Source organism: Dermochelys coriacea, chromosome 2 (genome assembly GCF_009764565.3).
Source record: "Dermochelys coriacea isolate rDerCor1 chromosome 2, rDerCor1.pri.v4, whole genome shotgun sequence".
Taxonomy (NCBI): Eukaryota; Metazoa; Chordata; order Testudines; family Dermochelyidae; genus Dermochelys; species Dermochelys coriacea.
The window spans coordinates 157,168,081-157,188,212 of NC_050069.1; the positions used below are offsets into that span (position 1 = coordinate 157,168,081).

At 41.7% G+C, this 20,132-nt stretch overlaps 1 protein-coding gene and 1 long non-coding RNA gene across 4 annotated transcripts in view; both read right to left on the minus strand.

Annotated features, from left to right (window-relative positions):
• Positions 1–20,132, minus strand: part of LOC122458852 — a 523,493-nt gene that overhangs the window by 67,276 nt on the left and 436,085 nt on the right. The gene's annotated exons all lie outside the window — the stretch shown is intronic.
• TGFBR1 (transforming growth factor beta receptor 1) overlaps positions 1–20,132 on the minus strand; it is a 96,366-nt gene that overhangs the window by 53,439 nt on the left and 22,795 nt on the right. For all 3 annotated transcript variants that reach the window (XM_038389767.2, XM_038389765.2, XM_043508552.1), the window contains exons 2-3: positions 15,681–15,932; positions 12,229–12,471 (exon numbers count right to left, since the gene is read on the minus strand). In XM_038389767.2, coding sequence (XP_038245695.1) covers positions 12,229–12,471; positions 15,681–15,932 — 495 coding nt within the window. The remainder of the gene's footprint in view (positions 1–12,228; positions 12,472–15,680; positions 15,933–20,132) is intronic.

Consider the following 20,132-nt stretch of genomic DNA (forward strand, 5'->3'; position numbering starts at 1 on the left):
ATGCAAACAGATGGACATCATACCGAAAGGACTGAAGGTAAAAAATCCATTACAATCTACATACCACACAGACTATGCTGACAGCTTGTGCCACACACTCTCAAGGAAACTGCGGAACCACCTGATCAACATCCTCTACAGCAAACAGGGAAAGATTAAGAATGAGCTCTCAAAACTGGATACTCTCATAAAGAACCAACCTTCCACACAAACTTCCTCGTGGCTGGACTTTACAAAAACTAGACAAGCCATTTACAAAACACACTTTGATTCTCTACAAAAGAAAAAGGACACTAAGCTATCTAAACTACTATATGCCACAAGGGGCCACAACAATGGTTCCCGTAACCCACCCAGCAATATTGTTAATCTATCCAACTATACTCTTAGCCCAGCGGAAGAATCTGTCCTATCTCGGGGCCTCTCCTTTTGCCCCTCCACCCCCACGAACATGATACAGTTCTGTGGTGACCTAGAATCCTATTTTCGACGTCTCAGACTCAAGGAATATTTCCAACACACCTCTGACCAACATATTAACCCACAGAGACCTTCCTGCCAACACTACAAAAAGAAGGATTCTAGGTGGACTCCTCCTGAAGGTCGAAACAGCAGCCTGGATTTCTACATAGACTGCTTCCGCCGACGTGCACGAGCTGAAATTGTGGAAAAGCAGCATCGCTTACCCCATAACCTCAGCCATGCAGAACACAGTGCCATCCACAGCCTCAGAAACAACTCTGACATAATAATCAAAAAGGCTGACAAAGGAGGTGCTGTCGTCATCATGAATAGGTCAGAGTATGAACAAGAGGCTACTAGGCAGCTCTCCAACACCACTTTCTACAAGCCATTACCCTCTGATCCCACTGAGAGTTACCAAAAGAAACTACAGCATTTGCTCAAGAAACTCCCTGAAAGAGCACAAGAACAAATCCGCACAGACACACCCCTGGAGCCAGGACCTGGGGTATTCTATCTGCTACCCAAGATCCATAAACCTGGAAATCCTGGACGCCCCATCATCTCAGGCATTGGCACCCTGACAGCAGGATTGTCTGGCTATGTAGACTCCCTCCTCAGGCCCTTCGTTACCAACACTCCCAGCTATCTTCGAGACACCACCGATTTCCTGAGGAAACTACAGTCCATTGGTGATCTTCCTAAAAACACCATCCTAGCCACTATGGATGTAGAAGCCCTCTACACCAACATTCCACACAAAGATGGACTACAAGCCGTCAGGAACAGTATCCCCGATACTGTCACGGCTAACCTGGTGGCAGAACTTTGTGACTTTGTCCTGACCCATAATTATTTCACATTTGGTGACAATGTATACCTTCAAATCAGCGGCACTGCGATGGGTACCCGCATGGCCCCACAGTATGCCAACATTTTTATGGCTGACTTAGAACAACGCTTCCTCAGCTCTCGTTCCCTAATGCCCCTACTCTACTTGCGCTACATTGATGACATCTTCATCATCTGGACCCATGGAAAAGAAGCTCTTGAGGAATTCCACCATGATTTCAACAATTTCCATCCCACCATCAACCTCAGCCTGGACCAGTCCACACAAGAGATCCACTTCCTGGACACTACGGTGCTAATAAGCGATGGTCACATAAACACCACCCTATATCGGAAACCTACTGACCGCTATTCCTACCTACATGCCTCTAGCTTTCATCCAGATCATACCACTCGATCCATTGTCTACAGCCAAGCGCTACGATATAACCGCATTTGCTCCAACCCCTCAGACAGAGACAAACACCTACAAGATCTCTATCATGCATTCCTACAACTACAATACCCACCTGCTGAAGTGAAGAAACAGATTGACAGAGCCAGAAGAGTACCCAGAAGTCACCTACTACAGGACAGGCCCAACAAAGAAAACAACAGAACGCCACTAGCCATCACCTTCAGCCCCCAACTAAAACCCCTCCAACGCATCATCAAGGATCTACAACCTATCCTGAAGGACGAGCCATCGCTCTCTCAGATCTTGGGAGACAGACCAGTCCTTGCTTACAGACAGCCCCCCAATCTGAAGCAAATACTCACCAGCAACCACACACCACACAACAGAACCACTAACCCAGGAACCTATCCTTGCAACAAAGCCCGTTGCCAACTCTGTCCACATATCTATTCAGGGGATACCATCATAGGGCCTAATCACATCAGCCACACTATCAGAGGCTCCTTCACCTGCGCATCTACCAATGTGATATATGCCATCATGTGCCAGCAATGCCCCTCTGCCATGTACATTGGCCAAACTGGACAGTCTCTACGTAAAAGAATGAATGGACACAAATCAGACGTCAAGAATTATAACATTCAAAAACCAGTTGGAGAACACTTCAATCTCTCTGGTCACTCGATCACAGACCTAAGAGTGGCTATACTTCAACAAAAAAGCTTCAAAAACAGACTCCAACGACAGACTGCTGAATTGGAATTAATTTGCAAACTGGATACAATCAACTTAGGCTTGAATAGAGACTGGGAATGGATGAGTCATTACACAAAGTAAAACTATTTCCCCATGGTATTTCTCCCTCCCACCCCGCCCCCCACTGTTCCTCTGATATTCTTGTTAACTGCTGGAATTAGCCTACCTGCTTGTCACCATGAAAGGTTTTCCTCCTTCCCCCCCCTGCTGTTGGTGATGGCTTATCTTAAGTGATCACTCTCCTTACAGTGTGTATGATAAACCCATTGTTTCATGTTCTCTGTGTGTGTGTATATAAATCTCTACTCTGTTTTTTCCACCAAATGCATCCGATGAAGTGAGCTGTAGCTCACGAAAGCTTATGCTCTAATAAATTTGTTAGTCTCTAAGGTGCCACAAGTACTCCTTTTCTTTTTGAGAATACAGACTAACACGGCTGCTACTCTGAGTACTGTAATAGGGTACCACCAAGGTTTATTCAACTTTGGTCTCCTATCCTTTCTTCTAGGATCATGGAATGAATCCCTCTTAAAAGTTTCTCCATATGACCTTATTCATAGAATCTTTTCATTGTATCAATGGTTATCCTCCCATTTTTCCCCTTAACAGAGGTGTGAGCTTTTTCAGTTTTGGTTTGTAAGGTTTCTGTATAGTTCAGATTTCTTTGTTCCTCTTCAGCAATTCCATATAAGAGGTTTGTGGAGATCCCTGGCTCATACCAAAACACGAGGAGTTCTGGGGTCCACTTTGTAGTCACTGACTGGTGTTCTATAAGCCATCACAAGAAATGAGATATACTGGCCCAAATCCCTTTGATTATATTCTACAAAGTTAGCCAGCTGAACTCCCAAAGTTCAACTGAACCTTTCCAACAGTCCGGCAGATCGTGGGTGTGCCAGAGTGGTATTGTGGATCCCTAAGGAGTGTTACAGCAGATTTGAGAAGCACTCTGAATTCTTCACCATATTTGGGTTCTCAGGTGAGTTGCTCACAGACCAGAAGAGAAACTTTGAATCCATTCACTAGAACTTCTGCTTCTTTCACAGTCTCTCTGCTCTTTATTGGGTAAGCTTTATTTTGTGAAGTAGTCTATGGCCACCAACAAATATTGATTGCCTGAGACATAGCTGGGCCTCTACTAGTCTATCAACAGCAGTGCATTCCACTGGTGCAGAGAGTCTCTCTCGGTCTTAGGAGGATCCTTCTTTACAATGCATGAATCTCTTCTGCATCCTGCCTGTATTTTACCGAATAAAAGCATTCTCTTAGTTTGTCTACGGTCTTTGCAACCCCAAAAGGTCCAGCAGTTTTAGATGTTGGCAGTGCTGGTATTTTGGTCCAAGGACAGAAGAGACCAAAGGGGAGTGAGTTAGTATCTTTTATTGGACCAACTTATGTTACTGAAAGACAAGATTTCAAGCTTACCCAGAGCTCTTCTTCAGCAGTTTTAGAGTCATGACAACTTCAGAATTTCCTTCTTCAGTGTATCTGGTACAACTAGCTAATACCTGTATCCATCACCCACTGGCTTCTCCCTCCCTCACAACCCCATCTCATCTTTAAACTCAAAGCTGTCTCACTGGACTTGAAAGCTTTCAGGTGGCATTCCGAGGGGATACTATACTCCACAGTGGCTGCATGTGCCAAATGATTTTCCAATCACATACTATTCCAATATTGGAATTCTCTCTTCAGGAAGCCTTGAATTCATCTCCTCCTGAGCATACACGTTCCCTTGAAAAGCCAATTCCTTGCCATACTGCTTGGGGAAGCATTTGTAATCAACCAAACAAGACATCAGCACTACCATTCCAGAGCCTAGACCTGTGTGTGACTGAAATCATAGCACTACAGTTTTGCCAAAGAGCCCCTTCATGATTCCTGAATCTGAAAAGCAATTGCAGGGATGTCTGGTCTGTCGGTACATCTGTGACTGTCTGGAGAATTGGCATGTTCTGCATAGCCTCAAGTTTTCTTTGTCAATGGAAATGCCCCCACTTTACTGATTGCGTGCCCAAACTTTTTGACACAATTTACATCTCTTTGGATTCAGTTTTAGATACAAAGCTGTAGGAGAATCACAGGTCCTTGGTAAATGTATCTGTTTTTGTCAAAAGATTTTAGCCTGCATCAGCATATCATCTAGATATAACAAAACAGGATGAGAGAGGAATGCCATCTAATACCCTCTCAAATGTGGTAGAAGTATTGCTTAAGGTGAAACCCACAACTTTACACCTCCACAGGCCTTGTCCTGCTATGAAAGCAGTTTTTTCCTCTGTCTTTTGGATCCATCTGCACTTGCCAATACATACTTTTAAGATCCAGTGTGGAAAAACAAATTGAACATGTTACAGCATCCAGAGCATCATCTGTTCATGAGTGGATTGAAAAGAATCCTTTAAAGTGACTTCATTTAAAATTTCTATTGTCTACTTCATCTGGTGCTATCTTTTTTTTTCTTAACTAGAACTATGAGTGAGGCCCAAGGACTGGGTGAAAGCTCAATTATGCCTTCCTGATATGTTTCTTAAGAGGCCTGTAATGCCTCTTCCCTCTTTGCCACTGATAAAATGATGCGATTCCATCCAGTATCAATCTGGTGCTGGACCAGTGCATTGTTGGATTGGGAGAACAAGTCCTGATTCTTAAGATTTTCTGTTTAAGACTGTTCTGTTGTTCCTCATTTAAATGTGCAGCACTGTGCAAGAACTAATCCAAAAGTAATTCTGAGAGCTCAATTTTATTCATTTCCTTTATAGTTTTCTTCTATGCCAGCAGTTACTACAGCCACTGGTTCATGTTTTGTAACCATAGCTCCTTCTTCACTATTAGCAGCTTGTCAGAAACCATTCAGCAAGTAGTAGAGGGTCCAGACTTCACAACCACAAGTACTTCAGCTGCTAAGATTTCCCAGAGAATCTGGGTCTCAAACACAGGTCTTCATTCTATCTTTCCTTTGTTAGAAAGCTATCACACCAGGTAGCTGGTCATAGTTTCTGTCCCTGGAAGCAGGACAATTTGTTCACTGCAAACCAATTGGCTACAAATTATTTGCTTCACCTGGATCACATCTGTAAAGGGAATTTCCATAGATTAGATTTTCAAGACTTTTCCTGGCATTTACTAGTCATTAAAATGCATACAGATTAGCAGCTCATCTATTATCTTAACTATAGAGGCTTCAAATTTTTAAACCCAATCCCTCTCCCTGCCCTTCCCCCACCCAACATCTTTGGACTTCGGCACTTTCCCCAGTCACTGCCTTGGCAGAGACCAATTTGGTGGTGGTTTTGATCTCTTATTTCCTAGGCTTTTGAGTGAGTATGGCCTAATAACTTATTAGGCTAGACCACTATCACAGTGCATTTCACTGATTCTATTACATACTGATAGCCAAACTCCCATTATTGTTGTTAAACTGCCTAGAACTAAAGATGATCTGTGAGGCTGATCCTTGTACCTCAAAGATTTGCCCCTTCCTCTTGATATTCCCCTCCCTCCCCCATCTTCCAAAACTAGGTGAGACGCTTTCACTGGTGACTGTCTATTTACAATAATCTTTTTTTTAGGGCCAAAGTCTTTCACAGTAACTCCCCTCGCTCATGCTCCCCACACTTACCTAAACTGTCTCCTTTAAGTCTTGCATTATTGTCAATTTCCCTTGTTTTTCAAACCAAATTTATCACTTTTTTGTAACTGTTCAAAAATGCCATGAACCAAAAATCAGAATCTCCTTTTCAGTCACACGGAGTAGAGAGCAGTACTTATAGGCTCCTGGCAATTAGCTTCCATCTTCTTCACTAGTGTCTGCTTCTGATACAAGGAAAGAGATTTGAGTTCCATGGAAAATTCCATAGCTGTGGAATGATTTTGACCTCCTTTCACTTATCTTTATCTGCAAGTCCAATTCCAGCTGAGCATCTATAAGCTGATCCACTGTCCATTTATCCTGGAATTCCTTATTGCATCTGGATATGACAGGAACACAAATTTCTGTAGGTCCTGTGCCAGTTCAGGAGTCACTGCTTTTCCCTCTTCTTCTAGCTCTTTGCTGTGAACTGGCCATTTCAGATTGATGGCTGGCTCCAAACTGCATATCAAGGGTTAGTACTAGATCTGGATAACTCAGACTCTTTTCTGGGAGAAGTTCTGCAGCACCATTGGAGCTGGCTGCTAGAAACCTCATTTTTGGTTAGTTCTCCCAGGCACTGGTTTGAGCTATAATATTGAACTGAGGCAAAGCGCCTCCCAGGGAGTTTTTCCATCAAAGATTGTTTCAATTCAAATAATGGGGATTTTGGACTATTTTACATCATCTTCTTCTCTCCTGAGCCCCCCAGCATCTGTGGCTTATAAATAAGATAGAAAAGGAAGATATCCAGTCTTATTTACCAAAGTCCTCTGGCTGGCCCAATTCCACATCCAGGTAACTGCCTTCCACCGTGATCTATGACACTTTCTTCATAGCTTCTTAAGTCTTGGCTGCAACTCATCTGGTAGTAAGTTCCAAGCTGGCCAAAGCTTTCCTGGCCTCCCCCATTTCATGGAAAACCTTTTGGTCATCTCAATCCAATATTCCATTCCAGACAAGGAGAATTAAGATGGCTTGGACTTCCCAACCTGTCCAGACCCAGTAGCTGTTGCTCCAGAGCTTTCATCTCTGCCAGCAAGTTCTCTCTCAGCTCTTTCTGAGAAACTTCCACATAGTACTTTAACACCTTTGGCAAAGGGTCCAGCCTTTTGTTGTTCATAGATACTAAGGTCAGAAGGGATCATTCTGATCATCTAGTCCGACCTCCTGCACAGCGCAGGCCACAGAATCTCACTCACCCACCCACTCCTGCGAAAAACCTCACCTATGTCTGAGCTACTGAAGTCCTCAAATCGTGGTTTAAAGACTTCAAGGAGCAGAGAAGCCTCCCTCAAGTGACCTGTGCCCTATGCTACAGAGGAAGGTGAAAAACCTCCAAGGCCGCTCCAAATATGGCAATATGGAAAAATATGGTGATCAGCTAAACCCTGAGCAAGATTCACCAGCCAGATACTACAGAAAATTCTTTCCTGGGTAACTCAGATCCCATCCATCTAATATCCCATCTCAGGGGATTAGGCCTATTTACCCTGAATATTTAAAGATCAATTACTTACCAAAATCCCATTTCCCATCATAACATCTCCTCCATAAACTTATCAAGTAGAATCTTAAAACCAGATAGATCTTTTGCCCCCACTGCTTCCCTTGGAAGGCTATTCCAAAACTTCACTCCTCTGACTGTTAGAAACCTTCGTCTAATTTCAAGTCTAAACTTCCTGGTGGCCAGTTGTTGTTAAGTTTCCAGTTCGTGTTTAACTTCCTTTTGGCCATCTGATTTCTGCTACCACTGCCATTATTTGTTCCATTTTGGTTCAACAGGGATATCAGCTCGCAGTTTCTCTCCTGGGAAACTGGATCCCAACCTTGCATCAGTGTGACCACTTTTAAACTGAATGCTTAGCCAGTTTTTGGAATCTTGTACATGTTTTCCAGTAGGAGGAGAAATTGATGGAACCAGGTATTTCTTTGTAAATAAAGAAGACTGCATTATCCTGTTTCCCCTAAATACAACAAGAATCAAAGAGAAGCAGACAGTTTCTTTGCTCATAGTTCCAAGCCTTTTTTCTGCCAACACTTTACCCCAAAAAAGTGCTCTGCTTTGTCAGGGTCTTACTAACAGGGCTCTCTGCTTTCCCGCCCCTCTCCCCCGTACTTCGGTGGAGTTTCTCTGGCACATACAGAGCTGCAATCAAATGAATCCTCAGCCAAACCCCACCACCTAAATAGCTTGATTTCTGACCATTCCTGCATGGCCTCTATTTTGAGCACTGGCTCCTACTATAAAGAGCTTGATTGTTTCTTACATTTATTCTGAATGGGGGCGATTATGCCCACCAGCTTCGATTAGGTTTAAACCAACATAACGGTATATTTGAGATTGTAAGGCACTCAAATGCTGGATAATTGTGGCCATAAATACAGTCAACTGGTCAGATTAAACTAAACGGGCTCAAAGGCATAATAATAAGGGGACAGGATAGTGGCATAAAAAATTATGACCAGTAAAAAGAAGGAAATCTGGGTGCTCCTGTTACCAATTCTCAAACCACAAGAACACTACAACAAGTTTAAATATTTAAAGAGTGGAACTCATTATTACAAGGTATTACCACAATATGCCAATGGCCTAGTAAGAGTCGAAAGGATTATAAAAGTATCTGGACAATGAGAACATCCAGTCATACAAGTTAGGGGATTCTACGTATTCTGTAAGGGTATCGTCTCATACATAGGGCATAAACCAACCAGAGTTGGGGGTTATTAGGAAGCTTTCCCTGTTAGAAGACTTGTTTGCCCCTTCCTCACCCATCTGTTATTAGCCATTGCTTATTCAGGATAGTAGACTAGATGCTCTAGTAGTCTGACTCAGCATGGCAATTCTGTGTTCTTATGGATGAAATCAGAGGAGCCATATGCAAATCTAGGAGCCACTGAGCAGCTCTCATGTATATTTTTGTTCCCAGAAGCAAATGAAAGTCTCTCCTGGCACCAGTCCCTGGTCTTTCAAAGGTTAAGTATGGCACCAGAAATCCAAGTGAATATTTTCAACATGGAAAAAAGACCCAAAAAGGTAACTGAGGCAGAAGAAAAATTGGAGGGCTGTTCCAGATTAGCAGACAGTCACTCTATGGGAAGACCAATTAACAGTCAAAATAAAATTGGCCTTCATGGAGTGACTCTCTGCCAATCCAGAGAGAGCTGTGGGGAAGTAATAAGCAAGAGGAGAACAGAGGGAGGATAGTCCGGTCAAAAAAACTGGAATTATAGAACCGCCAACATTGATACCATGGACCAAGAGACTGAAAAAAAAAAAAAAACTTTATGGTTCTCTCCACAAGTTTTTGTTCTTCTCACCCCACAGATTCCAGAAGGTAATAAGTTTAAAAACAAACAACAATACCCAAACTAATGTAGGGATTGGGGGTGGTTTTTTTTTTTTTTTTTTGACAGCCACCTTGACCGAACTAAAGTTTCTAGCCTTGGACATGTATGGGTAAAGTCAAAATGAATGTGTTTTAATATCTTATTTTACACACACACACACACACACACACACACACACACACACACACACACACACACAATCTATTTGCAATTATACCATGACTTGTATTTTAAAGTATTTCTTATGAGAATTAAGCATAATAAAAGATTTAAGTGACCTAGTCCAAGCAATTTTTGTAAAGTTAAAATCTAGATGAGCTAGAAGAATTTGATAGAGATATGCACTATAGTCCCAAAGATGATGTGCTGTTTGCCCGTAATTGTAGTCTTGTTCTCTGATGTTATCATAAAAACGTCTAGGTTTGATGCTGCAATTAAAAAGTGCTCCCAAAGTCTGTGCTACACTAGGGTTCCCCTGCAGCTCAACTAGCAGTTACACAGGTGAGCATATCCAAAAAGATTCTCTTTCAGATACGGAGTGCACATAGAAGCAATCTGTAATTTACAGAAACATCTATTCTTGCTCCGCTCATCAGTTCACCCTCAAACAATACACAGGCACACTTGCGAATCTTAATAGATCATTGAACATGGCACCTTCAAAGAGCATGGATATATCAAATCAACTTCATTTAAAATAATTTTACATTAAAAGTTGTAGTTCTAGCTTTCAATTAATTTCCATTCTCTGTTGTTTATCCCTGCTAAGATGAAAAAGGATTTTTTACTGTGACTGTCCTTTTTCATTTAGCAGACACCCCTCCAGACACACACACACACACACACACACACACTTACTTAAAAAGGAATTCAACACATTGTAAGTATCATTTACATAGGATCACATCTTGGACTCAATATCTATTTTTTTGAATAAGCACAGTTTTGGAGATAGCATTCATTCGTTAACTGCTGCTGGAGTGCCAACAGTGGAATACAGGACTTTGTGTAGGAACTTGGTGGCTCTTCCCAGCCTCATTTGAAAACAAAAAAGAAATCAGTTATATGCGCCATGAAGCATACAACACCCTGTAAACTTTCAAACCATTTAACTTGACAATCAGTACAGTTTTAAATAATTTCAGAACTGCACGTTTTGGAAGTCATTTCCACGTGAAGAGTGAACCCTATTTCCTCTTTATCTAGATAAGAAGCCTCAACCCTTACATGAACATAGCACCTCTGAGGATTAAAGGGTAATTCAGTCTCCATGCTCACTGTCGAACATTGGCCTTCCCTGTTGGAACTGAGATGTTACATGTTTATTTGAACTATATTGAAATAGATCAGACTCATTTCATACAAATACTGGATACTAAATTTTTTTCTACTGACCTGGCTGAACTTTCAACTAGTGATTTTCTAAAAAAAAAAAAAAAAAAAAAAATTCAGTAGTGGATTAGCACAGAATTTTTATTTTGAAATGTTATCTTGAGAAACACTTCTACACAAGAGTGGCGTGTTTGTGTTAAAAGTTCACTGTATCATGTATGTGTCGATTTATAGAAGGGATTAGTGAAGTTGTTCCTACCAACAAAAAAAGTTAAAAATATTTAATGCGACAGAAGGCTGAGGTGAGTTCCAAATATCATCAGGTACCTTACTCTTCTAGAAGTACATATGGAAAAAGCAATTCATATCACAAAGACATTACCCCAACAGGATTGCCTGTGAGGTTAGTAGAGAGGCTACGACTAAATGAGCATATAAACCACTACTCTTATCCCCTATTCATGGGATCTTAGCAGGGATAAACACATTTTAGCAGGGATTAAACCTTCCTTCAAGTCAGAGCTGAGACATTGATAAGAGTGCTTAGGTAGAAATTCTGCACTATTGCCCTCCATGCCAAACCTATCCTATACATAAAGAGATATTCCCAGGGCTGTCAATACACACCTTTCACAAGTAGTAAGTACTCTAAAATATATTAAGTGGTACTGGAGAGTGTTCTCCTCAGAATGTGCTCTCACAGCAACAACTGATCAAACTATCTTTTTAAAATGTAGTTGTGTTACTATTTACACCATCAGAATTCAGAAGTGAAATCTATTTTCTAATAAAGATGTTCTCTGCCTTGATGTTATTTGATAATGTTTCTGAATGCCAAGTCAAATGAAAAACTGATCAGGAGATTCAGACATAGTAGCATCACTAACTCATAGTACTATCTAGCTGCTTCTCCTAGCAAAAAGTTAAAAAATATTAACCCTTAAACATATGAAATGCTAAAACTAATTATGGTAGATTTATTCCAAAATTACTCCTATGCAAACCTGTAAAAAAAAAAAAGTGCTCTCTTACTCATTTCTCATATAGAAATACATACATCACATTTGAAAGTTTTCAATTGGAGATTTTACTAGAGTTTAAGGATTAGGTCATATATATGCTACAGCTGTTAAGCGGCATAGCTATAGGTGGCATCACTATAGCGCCATAGTAGAGACGCTTCCTATATTAACTGAAAGGGTTCCCCCCCTTTGATATAGTTAACTCACCTCTCTGAGAGGCAGTAACTAGGTTGACCAAATCATTTTTCCATCCATCTAGCAGCATCTGCACTGGGAGTTAGGTCAACTTAACTACAGTGCTCAAGGTGCAATTTTTTCCACAAATGAGACGTAGCTAGGTTGATCTAGGTTAAGTTTAGACCAGGCCTCAGTCACATGAAGCAAGACTTTCATCAACAGATTTACAAGTATTAGAAATAAGTTACCTGACCCAGAGCCAGAAGTAGTCATATCATAAATTAAATCTTTTAAAGTAGTTCCTTCAGATATAAAAGGGCGATCCAATGAGGGATCTTCTTCACTTGGTACACGATGATGAATGACAGTACGATTATGGCAGATATACAGAATCAACATTAATGAAATGCAAACAAAACAGACTGGTCCAGCAATGATAGCTGCCAATTCCACAGGTCCCAGATTAGAAGATGATTCTCCAGAAGTAGGGCCTAAAAATGGAGGTAAAAAGAAAAGTAATGTTACTATTTTGTAATAGCAAATATGTTTTTAACAAAGGGTTCATTTTTTTAGTATTTGTGGCAGTATATTGAATCAGATAATGATCTTTAAAGAATTCTTTTAATGCATTTCATTTCAGTAAAACTGAGTCTTAACTCAGCTCTTTGAGAGTCGTTAGTATATATTATGGAGACTGAAGCTATATACATTAAAGTACAGGGAAGTTAGAAAGATTTATACACATTTGATGCAAGCCATGAAGCATTATGACACAAGAGACTTCTTAGGTACTATTCTGTACTTAGTGGTTTATTTCTTGATATACACCTTCAAAATAATATTTAGGAAGTCTGATGGATGCCCTGGTTTACCCTCAGAAACCAAAGGGACCTCAAGAGGTCATCTAGTCCAGCCCCTTGCACTCAGGGCAGGACTACGTATTATCTAGACCAGTGCTTCTCAAGCTATCTGATGTGTGGGACTGGCAATCCCCCCCCCCCCCATGTGCATGAAGACCAGCAGCTGATGGCTCACGGACGGGCACCGGTCCGCAGACCACTACTTTGAGTAGCACTGAGCTAGACCATCCCTGACAGCTCTTAAAAATCTCCAGTGATTGAGATTCCACAGCCTTCCTATGTAAATTATTCTATTCTGGTGTTTAACTAAACCGCCCTTTCTGCAATTTAAGCCCATTGCTTCTTGTCCTGTCCTCGGAGGTTAAAGAGAACAATTTTTTTTCCTCTCCTCCTTTTTAATAATCTTTTATGTACTTGAAAACTGTTATGTCCCCCCTCAGTCTTTTCTTCCCCAGGTTAAACAAACCCAATTTTTTTTTCTCCTAATCTTCCCATATTGGTCATATTTTCTAAACCTTTAATCATTTTTATTGCTTTTCTCTGGACTTTCTCCAATTTGGCCACATCTTTATTGAAATGGGGCACCCAGAACTGGACACAATACTCCAGCTGAGGCCTAATCAGCACGGAGTAGAGCAGAAGAATCACTTCTCATGTCTTGCTTACAATACTCCTGCTACTACATCCCAGAATGATGTTTGCTTTTTTTGCAACAGCATTACACGGTTGACTCATTTAGTTGTGATCCACTATGACCCCCAGATCCTTTCTACAGTACTCCTTCTTAGACAGTCTAAGAAGGTTCCTTCCCCACTCTGAACTCTAGGGTACAGATGTGGGGACCTGCATGAAAACCTCCTAAGCTTACTTTTACCAGCTTAGGTTAAAACTTCCCCAAGGTACAAACTATTTTACTCTTTGCTCTTGGACTTCCACTGCCACCACCAAACATTTGACAGGGTTTACTGGGAAAGTGTTGTTTGGAAACATCTTTCCCCCCAAAATCCTCACCAAAACCTTGCACCTCCTTGCCTGGGGAAGGCTTGATAAAAATCCTCACAAATTTGCATAGGTGACCACAGACCCAAATCCTTGGCTCTTAAGAACAATGAAAAAAGTATTCAATTTCTTACAAGAATTTTAATATAAGAAAAGGTAAAAAGAATCACCTCTGTAAAATCAGGATGGTAAATACCTTACAGGGTAATTAGATTCAAAACATAGAGAATCCCTCTAGGCAAAACCTTAAGTTACAAAAAGACACAAAAACAGGAATATCCATTCCATTCAGCACAGCTTATTTTCTCAGCCATTTAAAGAAATCAATCTAATGCATATCTAGCTAGATTACTTATTAAGTTCTAAGACTCCATTCCTGTTCTGTCCCTGGCAAAAGCATAACACAGATAGACAGACTGACCCTTTGTTTCTCAAAGCTGGGGGGGGGGGGGAAGTATCTTGTCTCCTCATTGGTCATTTTGATCAGGTGCCAGCGAGGTTATCCTAGCTCCTTAACCCTTTACAAGTGAAAGGGTTTTTCTTCTGGCCAGGAGGGATTTTAAAGGTGTTTACCCTTTCCTTCATTTTTATGACTGTCATTTCCCATTTTGTGTGTGCAACTGATTACTCATTCCTAAGTGGAGTACTTTGCATTTGCCCCTACTGAATTTCATCCTATTTATTCAGACAATTTCTCCAGATCATTTTGAATTTTAACCTTATCCTCCAAAGCACTTGCAATCTCTCCCAGCTTGGAATCATCCGCAAACTTTATAAGTGTACTCTAATTGATGAAGACCCAGAACTGATCCCTGCAGGACCCCACTTGATATGCCCTTCCAGCTAAATTCTGAAGCACTGATTACTACTCTCTGGGAATGATTTTCAAACTAGTTAAGCATCCACCTTATAGTAACGCCATCTAGATCAGGGGTCTCAAACACACGGCCTGCGGGGCTATTTCCTGCAGCCTGCCAAGCTCCCCCTCCCCACCTACCTCCGGGCCAGGAGTGGGCAAACTACAGCCCGTGGGGAAGTTGGAATGGGGGCGGGGGCAGCGAGGGGAGGGTTTCAGTAATGCGGCCCTTGGACCAATGCACTAGTCCTCATGTGGCCCTCGTGGTCATTTGAGTTTGAGACCCCGATCTAGATTGTATTTCCTAGTTTATGAGTCATGCTAAAGTAAAGTTTTCACATCTACCACTTCCCTTCCCCATCCACAAGGCTTGTTACCCCTCTCAAAGAAAGCTATCAGGTTTGACACCATTTGTTCTTGACAAATCCATGCTGTTACTTACTACCTTCTCTTCAAGATATTTGCAAATTGATTGCTCCATTATCTTCCAGGTACTGAAGTTAAGCTGACTGATCTGTAATTCCCCAGTTGTCCTTATTTCCCTTTTTATAGATAGGCACTATATTTGCTCCTTTTCAGCCTTCTGGAATCTCTCCCATCTTCCATGACTTTTCAAAGATAAATCGCTAGTGGCTCAGATATCTCCTCGGTCAGCTCCTTGAGCATTCTAGGGTGTATTTCATCAGGCCCTAGTGACTTTAAGGCATCTAACTTGTCTAAGTAATTTTTAAAATTGTTCTTTCCCTATATCAGCCTCTGATCCTACCTCATTTTCACTGGCATTTACTATGTTAGACTTTCAATCACTACTAACCTTTTTGGCGATAACTGAAAAAGTCATTTAGCACTTCTGCCATTTCCACATTTTTCTGTTGTGGTTTTCCCTCCTTCATGTTTACTTGTACTCAGTGTAGTTTCCTTAACCTTTATAATGAGCTTCATTGATTTTACTTTAAAAATTACTTTAAAAACCAAAAATCTTTACCTGGTGTTGGAATTTGAAGTTCTATTTTATTGCAGTAGTCTGTGACACAGCAGTAAGGCGCAGTAACAACTCCATCCTTTGACGAGAGGGCACAAACAAATGGCCTGTCTCGTGGAATCAGATCAACTTCTGCTATGCACATGCTATTGTGTATGAGTCTGTCTGGAGTCCGTGTTACTGAGGCAAAGCAAAGCCCATCCGTCACACATGTAAAGTTGTCTTTTGTACAGAGATGGCAAAAACACTGTAATGCTGTATTAAAAGAAAAGAGATTGCCGTAGTCATGTTAAACAATGTTAGAACTATGAAACTATCAAAAAGTAAGTGGCAGAAACATTTTCCCCGATGCCACTTTTCAAAGCTATGTACTGCATCATAACACAAAATGCAAATATGATGCCTCTTAATAGGCTAACACAATAAGGGAGTGGCAAAGAGGATTATAACAGGAAGCTTGCTTCAGCTTTGACTATGTATAGATGAACAATACCACACGCACGCGCGCGCACACACACACACTATAACCACACCACAGATACATTCAGGTCATGGGTGTTGCAAGTCTACTAAAAAAATAGAAAGGTGAATTATTTTGAAGTTCACTGTAACGTGTACAACTATGCATCACCTAAAGTATTAAGGACCCAATCCTGCTCCTTCTAAAGTCAACATTCCATTTGTTTCAATGGAAACAAAAGCACATTGTTAGTGTGGAAGATCCACCACACAGTGTTAGCCATGTGTCATGCATTAAAGGCACATTGTATTTCCCAACAGTTTATGCGCTCCCCACCCAAGGGGTGAAGTTGGATAAGACCTTATCCAACTCCCATTTAACTCAATGGGATCACTCCTTTTGACTTTAATGGGAGTTAGACTGGGTCTTTGCTGTGAGGCTACAGAAGGAAAACTTCCACATCTAGAGTGCAGGCACTACAATGACACAGCTATAGTGCTTATAGCTATGCTACCGTAGCACCAGTAGTGTAGACAGAAGGCCTTTTCCCACTAGGTAATGGTAGATAGTTTGACTGAGGCATGTGTACACACCTGGGGGTTAGGTTGGCATAACTTGGACAATCAGGGCTGTGAAATTTTCAAGAGCCTTCAGAAGGAAGCCTACTATGTTTATGCATGGAAGGGCTATAGAGGAAAAAAGTGCTATTGACCAAAAGACAGCCAACTAAAGAAGATAATTCAGTGTCAACATCCCACCCCCATCTATTTGTTGAGAGTGTGTGTGAGAGCGCGCGAGCTAGCATGCACACACGCTACAGGTTCAAGTTTGTTCCTCGGATAACATTTCTCTAAAGGTCCTCCCAAGATCTTGCCAGGGAACTCCAGCAAATAGAGGTACGTGAGGAATTACTATTTCCAAAGTAAAGAAAAGTTTAAGTTCAATACCATCTGTATAAAGACACAATGAAGGACAAAAGCAAAGGATCTTTGCTTGCAAGCACACCTTTAATGAAACATGCAGTTGTCTCAATTACACCAGTTAGTACAAGTGAAAGCTTAAAACATTCATGGACAAAATCCAAAGGATAGAAGACACACCAAGTAGTAATGAAATGCAGGGATAACCAGAGGTGATAAGACAACTTGAAAAAACGTCAGCACTGTGCCTTGAAGTCTCACTTGTCTTCAAATGATACACTCACAATGTTTAGTTCTGAAGTGTAAAGTATGAAAAAGAATTAAAATAAATGCATTAAAAGTTACGGGACTGGAGGGATTGATCATTCAAGAAAATTAGAATAACTAAGGAGCCAATCCTACCCTCTGCCCATGGATCTCATCCTGCCTCCATGGAGGGATTTTGGATGCTTCCATGGCAGTGTTCCCATCTTCCCCGAACAGCATAAAGAACTTTTGGTGGTAGGGGAAGATCAAGGGAGAAGTAGATGGAGCAGTGTTCCCTCTCTCCTTACCTGCCTCCCCCACAAGCCCTAGAGATTTTAAAGGATGGTAATACAGAGTGGGTATTACCTTTTCCACCTAACTTCTTCCAACGTAGGGAATCCCACTTTAAAAGGACATGGACAAGGGAGGCCCTATGGTAGGAAAGAGGTGAATTGGAGGATGCCCTGAAATCCATGGGGGTTAGCCGAGCAGCTCAATCCAAGGGAAGATTTACAGTATGGTAAGAATTCTGTTCAGATTGCCTTAGAATTTTCCTCTCCCTTTGTCTCTGCTTGTACTTTTCACCATAGGATGAGGAGATCTGGCTCCAAATATATACAACTTGGAAAACAAGAAACCGAGAACAAGTCTAAAGATATAAAAAGGGTGTAATTGATTTGTTTAGGATAGACCAATGAGACGCAAGAAACTGTTACTAACCTTTCCATAACTGCTGTTCTTTGAGATGTGTTGCATGCGTCCATTCCACTGTAGGTGTGTGTGTGCTTCAGTACACAGTTGGAGAGTTTTCTCCCCATAGTGGTATCTATCAGGGCAGCACAAGCACCCTCCACTACCTCATGCATGCATGCATAAAGGGTGGAGCCACTCCTGACCCGCCTCAGTTCCTTCCAGAAAGATGCGGATAGAAAGGGGGAAGAAAAGCGAATCATAGAATGGACACGTGAACCACACTTCGAAGAGCAATAGTTACAAAAAGGTTAGTAATAGTTTCTTCTTTTGTGAACGATTGCACATTCTCATTCTACTGTAGGTGACTCACAAGTAATCCAAACTGGAGGTGGGCTTGGAATCTATTAGAACAAGGACTGGAGGAACACTTGTCCAAAACTGGCAAAATCTCTAGACCACAGAGATTGCATACAATGAGGCAAAACATATGACTAATGATCAGGACGCCATTCTGCAAATGTCTAATGTGGGAAAGTAATCCAGAAAGGCCACAGAATCTTCTTAGGACCTAGTCAAATGACCCAATGCTCTATCCAGAAGCATCATGTTAGCCAATTGGTAACATAACCAAATACAGCTGGATAGTCAAATGAGATCCTCTGAGGGAATAATGGATAGCCTTTCATTGTGTGTGCAAAAATGATGAACAGCTGTGTCAAAGACCCAAAAGGCTTAGTTCCGGTCTAGATTAAAAGAAAGCTTAAACATTTAGAATATGAAACCTCTCCTCACCTTCACTGAGCTTTTTCACAAAGCCTCATTAGTTAATATGAAAACTGGAAGCCTCCTTAGTTAGAAGCCTTGGGTGAAGATGAAGGTAAGCTTAGTGTAGAAAACTGTATACAGAGAATCTGACACCAAGCACCCTCAATTCTCCACTCTTCTGACTGACTTAACGGCCACCAAAAATGCCACCTTCATAGAAAAGTGCAATATGGAGCATATCACCAGATGCTCAAAGGGCAATCATCAGCTTGGCTAAGACTAGATTCAAGCTCCATGAGTAGGGACCTATCAAATTCACAGCCATGAAAAATGCATCCTAGACCATGAAATCTTGTCTCCCTCCATGAAATCTGGTCTTATTGTGTGCTTTTACCCTATACCATACAAGTTTAACAGGGGAGACCAGCAATTTCTCAAAATTGGGGATCCTGACCCAATTAGGGAGTTGCAGGAGGTCACAAGGTTATGGGGGGGGGAGGAGGGGACAGTATTGCCACCCTTACTTCTGCGCTGCCTTCAGAGTTGGGCGGCTGGAGAGCAGCTGCTGTTGGCTGGGCACCCAGCTCTGAAGGCAGTGCCCTGCCAGCAACAGCACAGAAGGGAGAATGGCATGGTATTGCCACCCTTCTTCTGCGCTGCTGCCTTCAGTGCTGGGCAGTTGGAGAGTAGCAGCTGCTGACTGAGGAATAATGGAAGGTAGAGTGATCATTCAGAATTTCATTTTCTTTAACTCGCTCAGATCTAAAATAGCCTGAGATGCCCCCCCCCTCCACCTTTGTTTTCAGGATCCGGAAGCATCAGTAGTAAAAACCCTTTCCCCGAGCAACAGAGGGACCTCTTCTATAGCCCCTACAAGAAGCGACTGTATCTCTCGTAACATGGCATTGTGAAAGATGTCCCTGAAAAGGAACAGGGAAAGAGGCAGGGGGAAATAGAAGGTTGTATCCCACTTCAACCATCTTTAGAACCCCATGCATCCAGTGATATGGGCCCAAGTACAAAGGAAACAGGATAGGGATTTTGGGGGGTGGGAGAAGGGGGCAGATAAAAATAATCAAGGAAGAAAAAGATGGTACCTTTCTTAATTTTAAAAATTGTAAGGTATTCAAACCGGTACTCTGTCCTTGACTAAACCATCAAAATGCGTGCTTCGAGGATGCAGCCTGCCTCAACGTACTGGCAGCTGCAGGAGCAGAAGGTGATGGTGGATATCTTTTGTAACGTGTACTCTTCCCTCCTTGACAGGTCCTGGATTCAAGGTACAAACTCCAGAAATGGCTGGGTCTGATGAGGATGGAAGGACTTTGCCACCAGAATAAAAATTCCCAGGGACTTCAGAGTTGCTCCGAT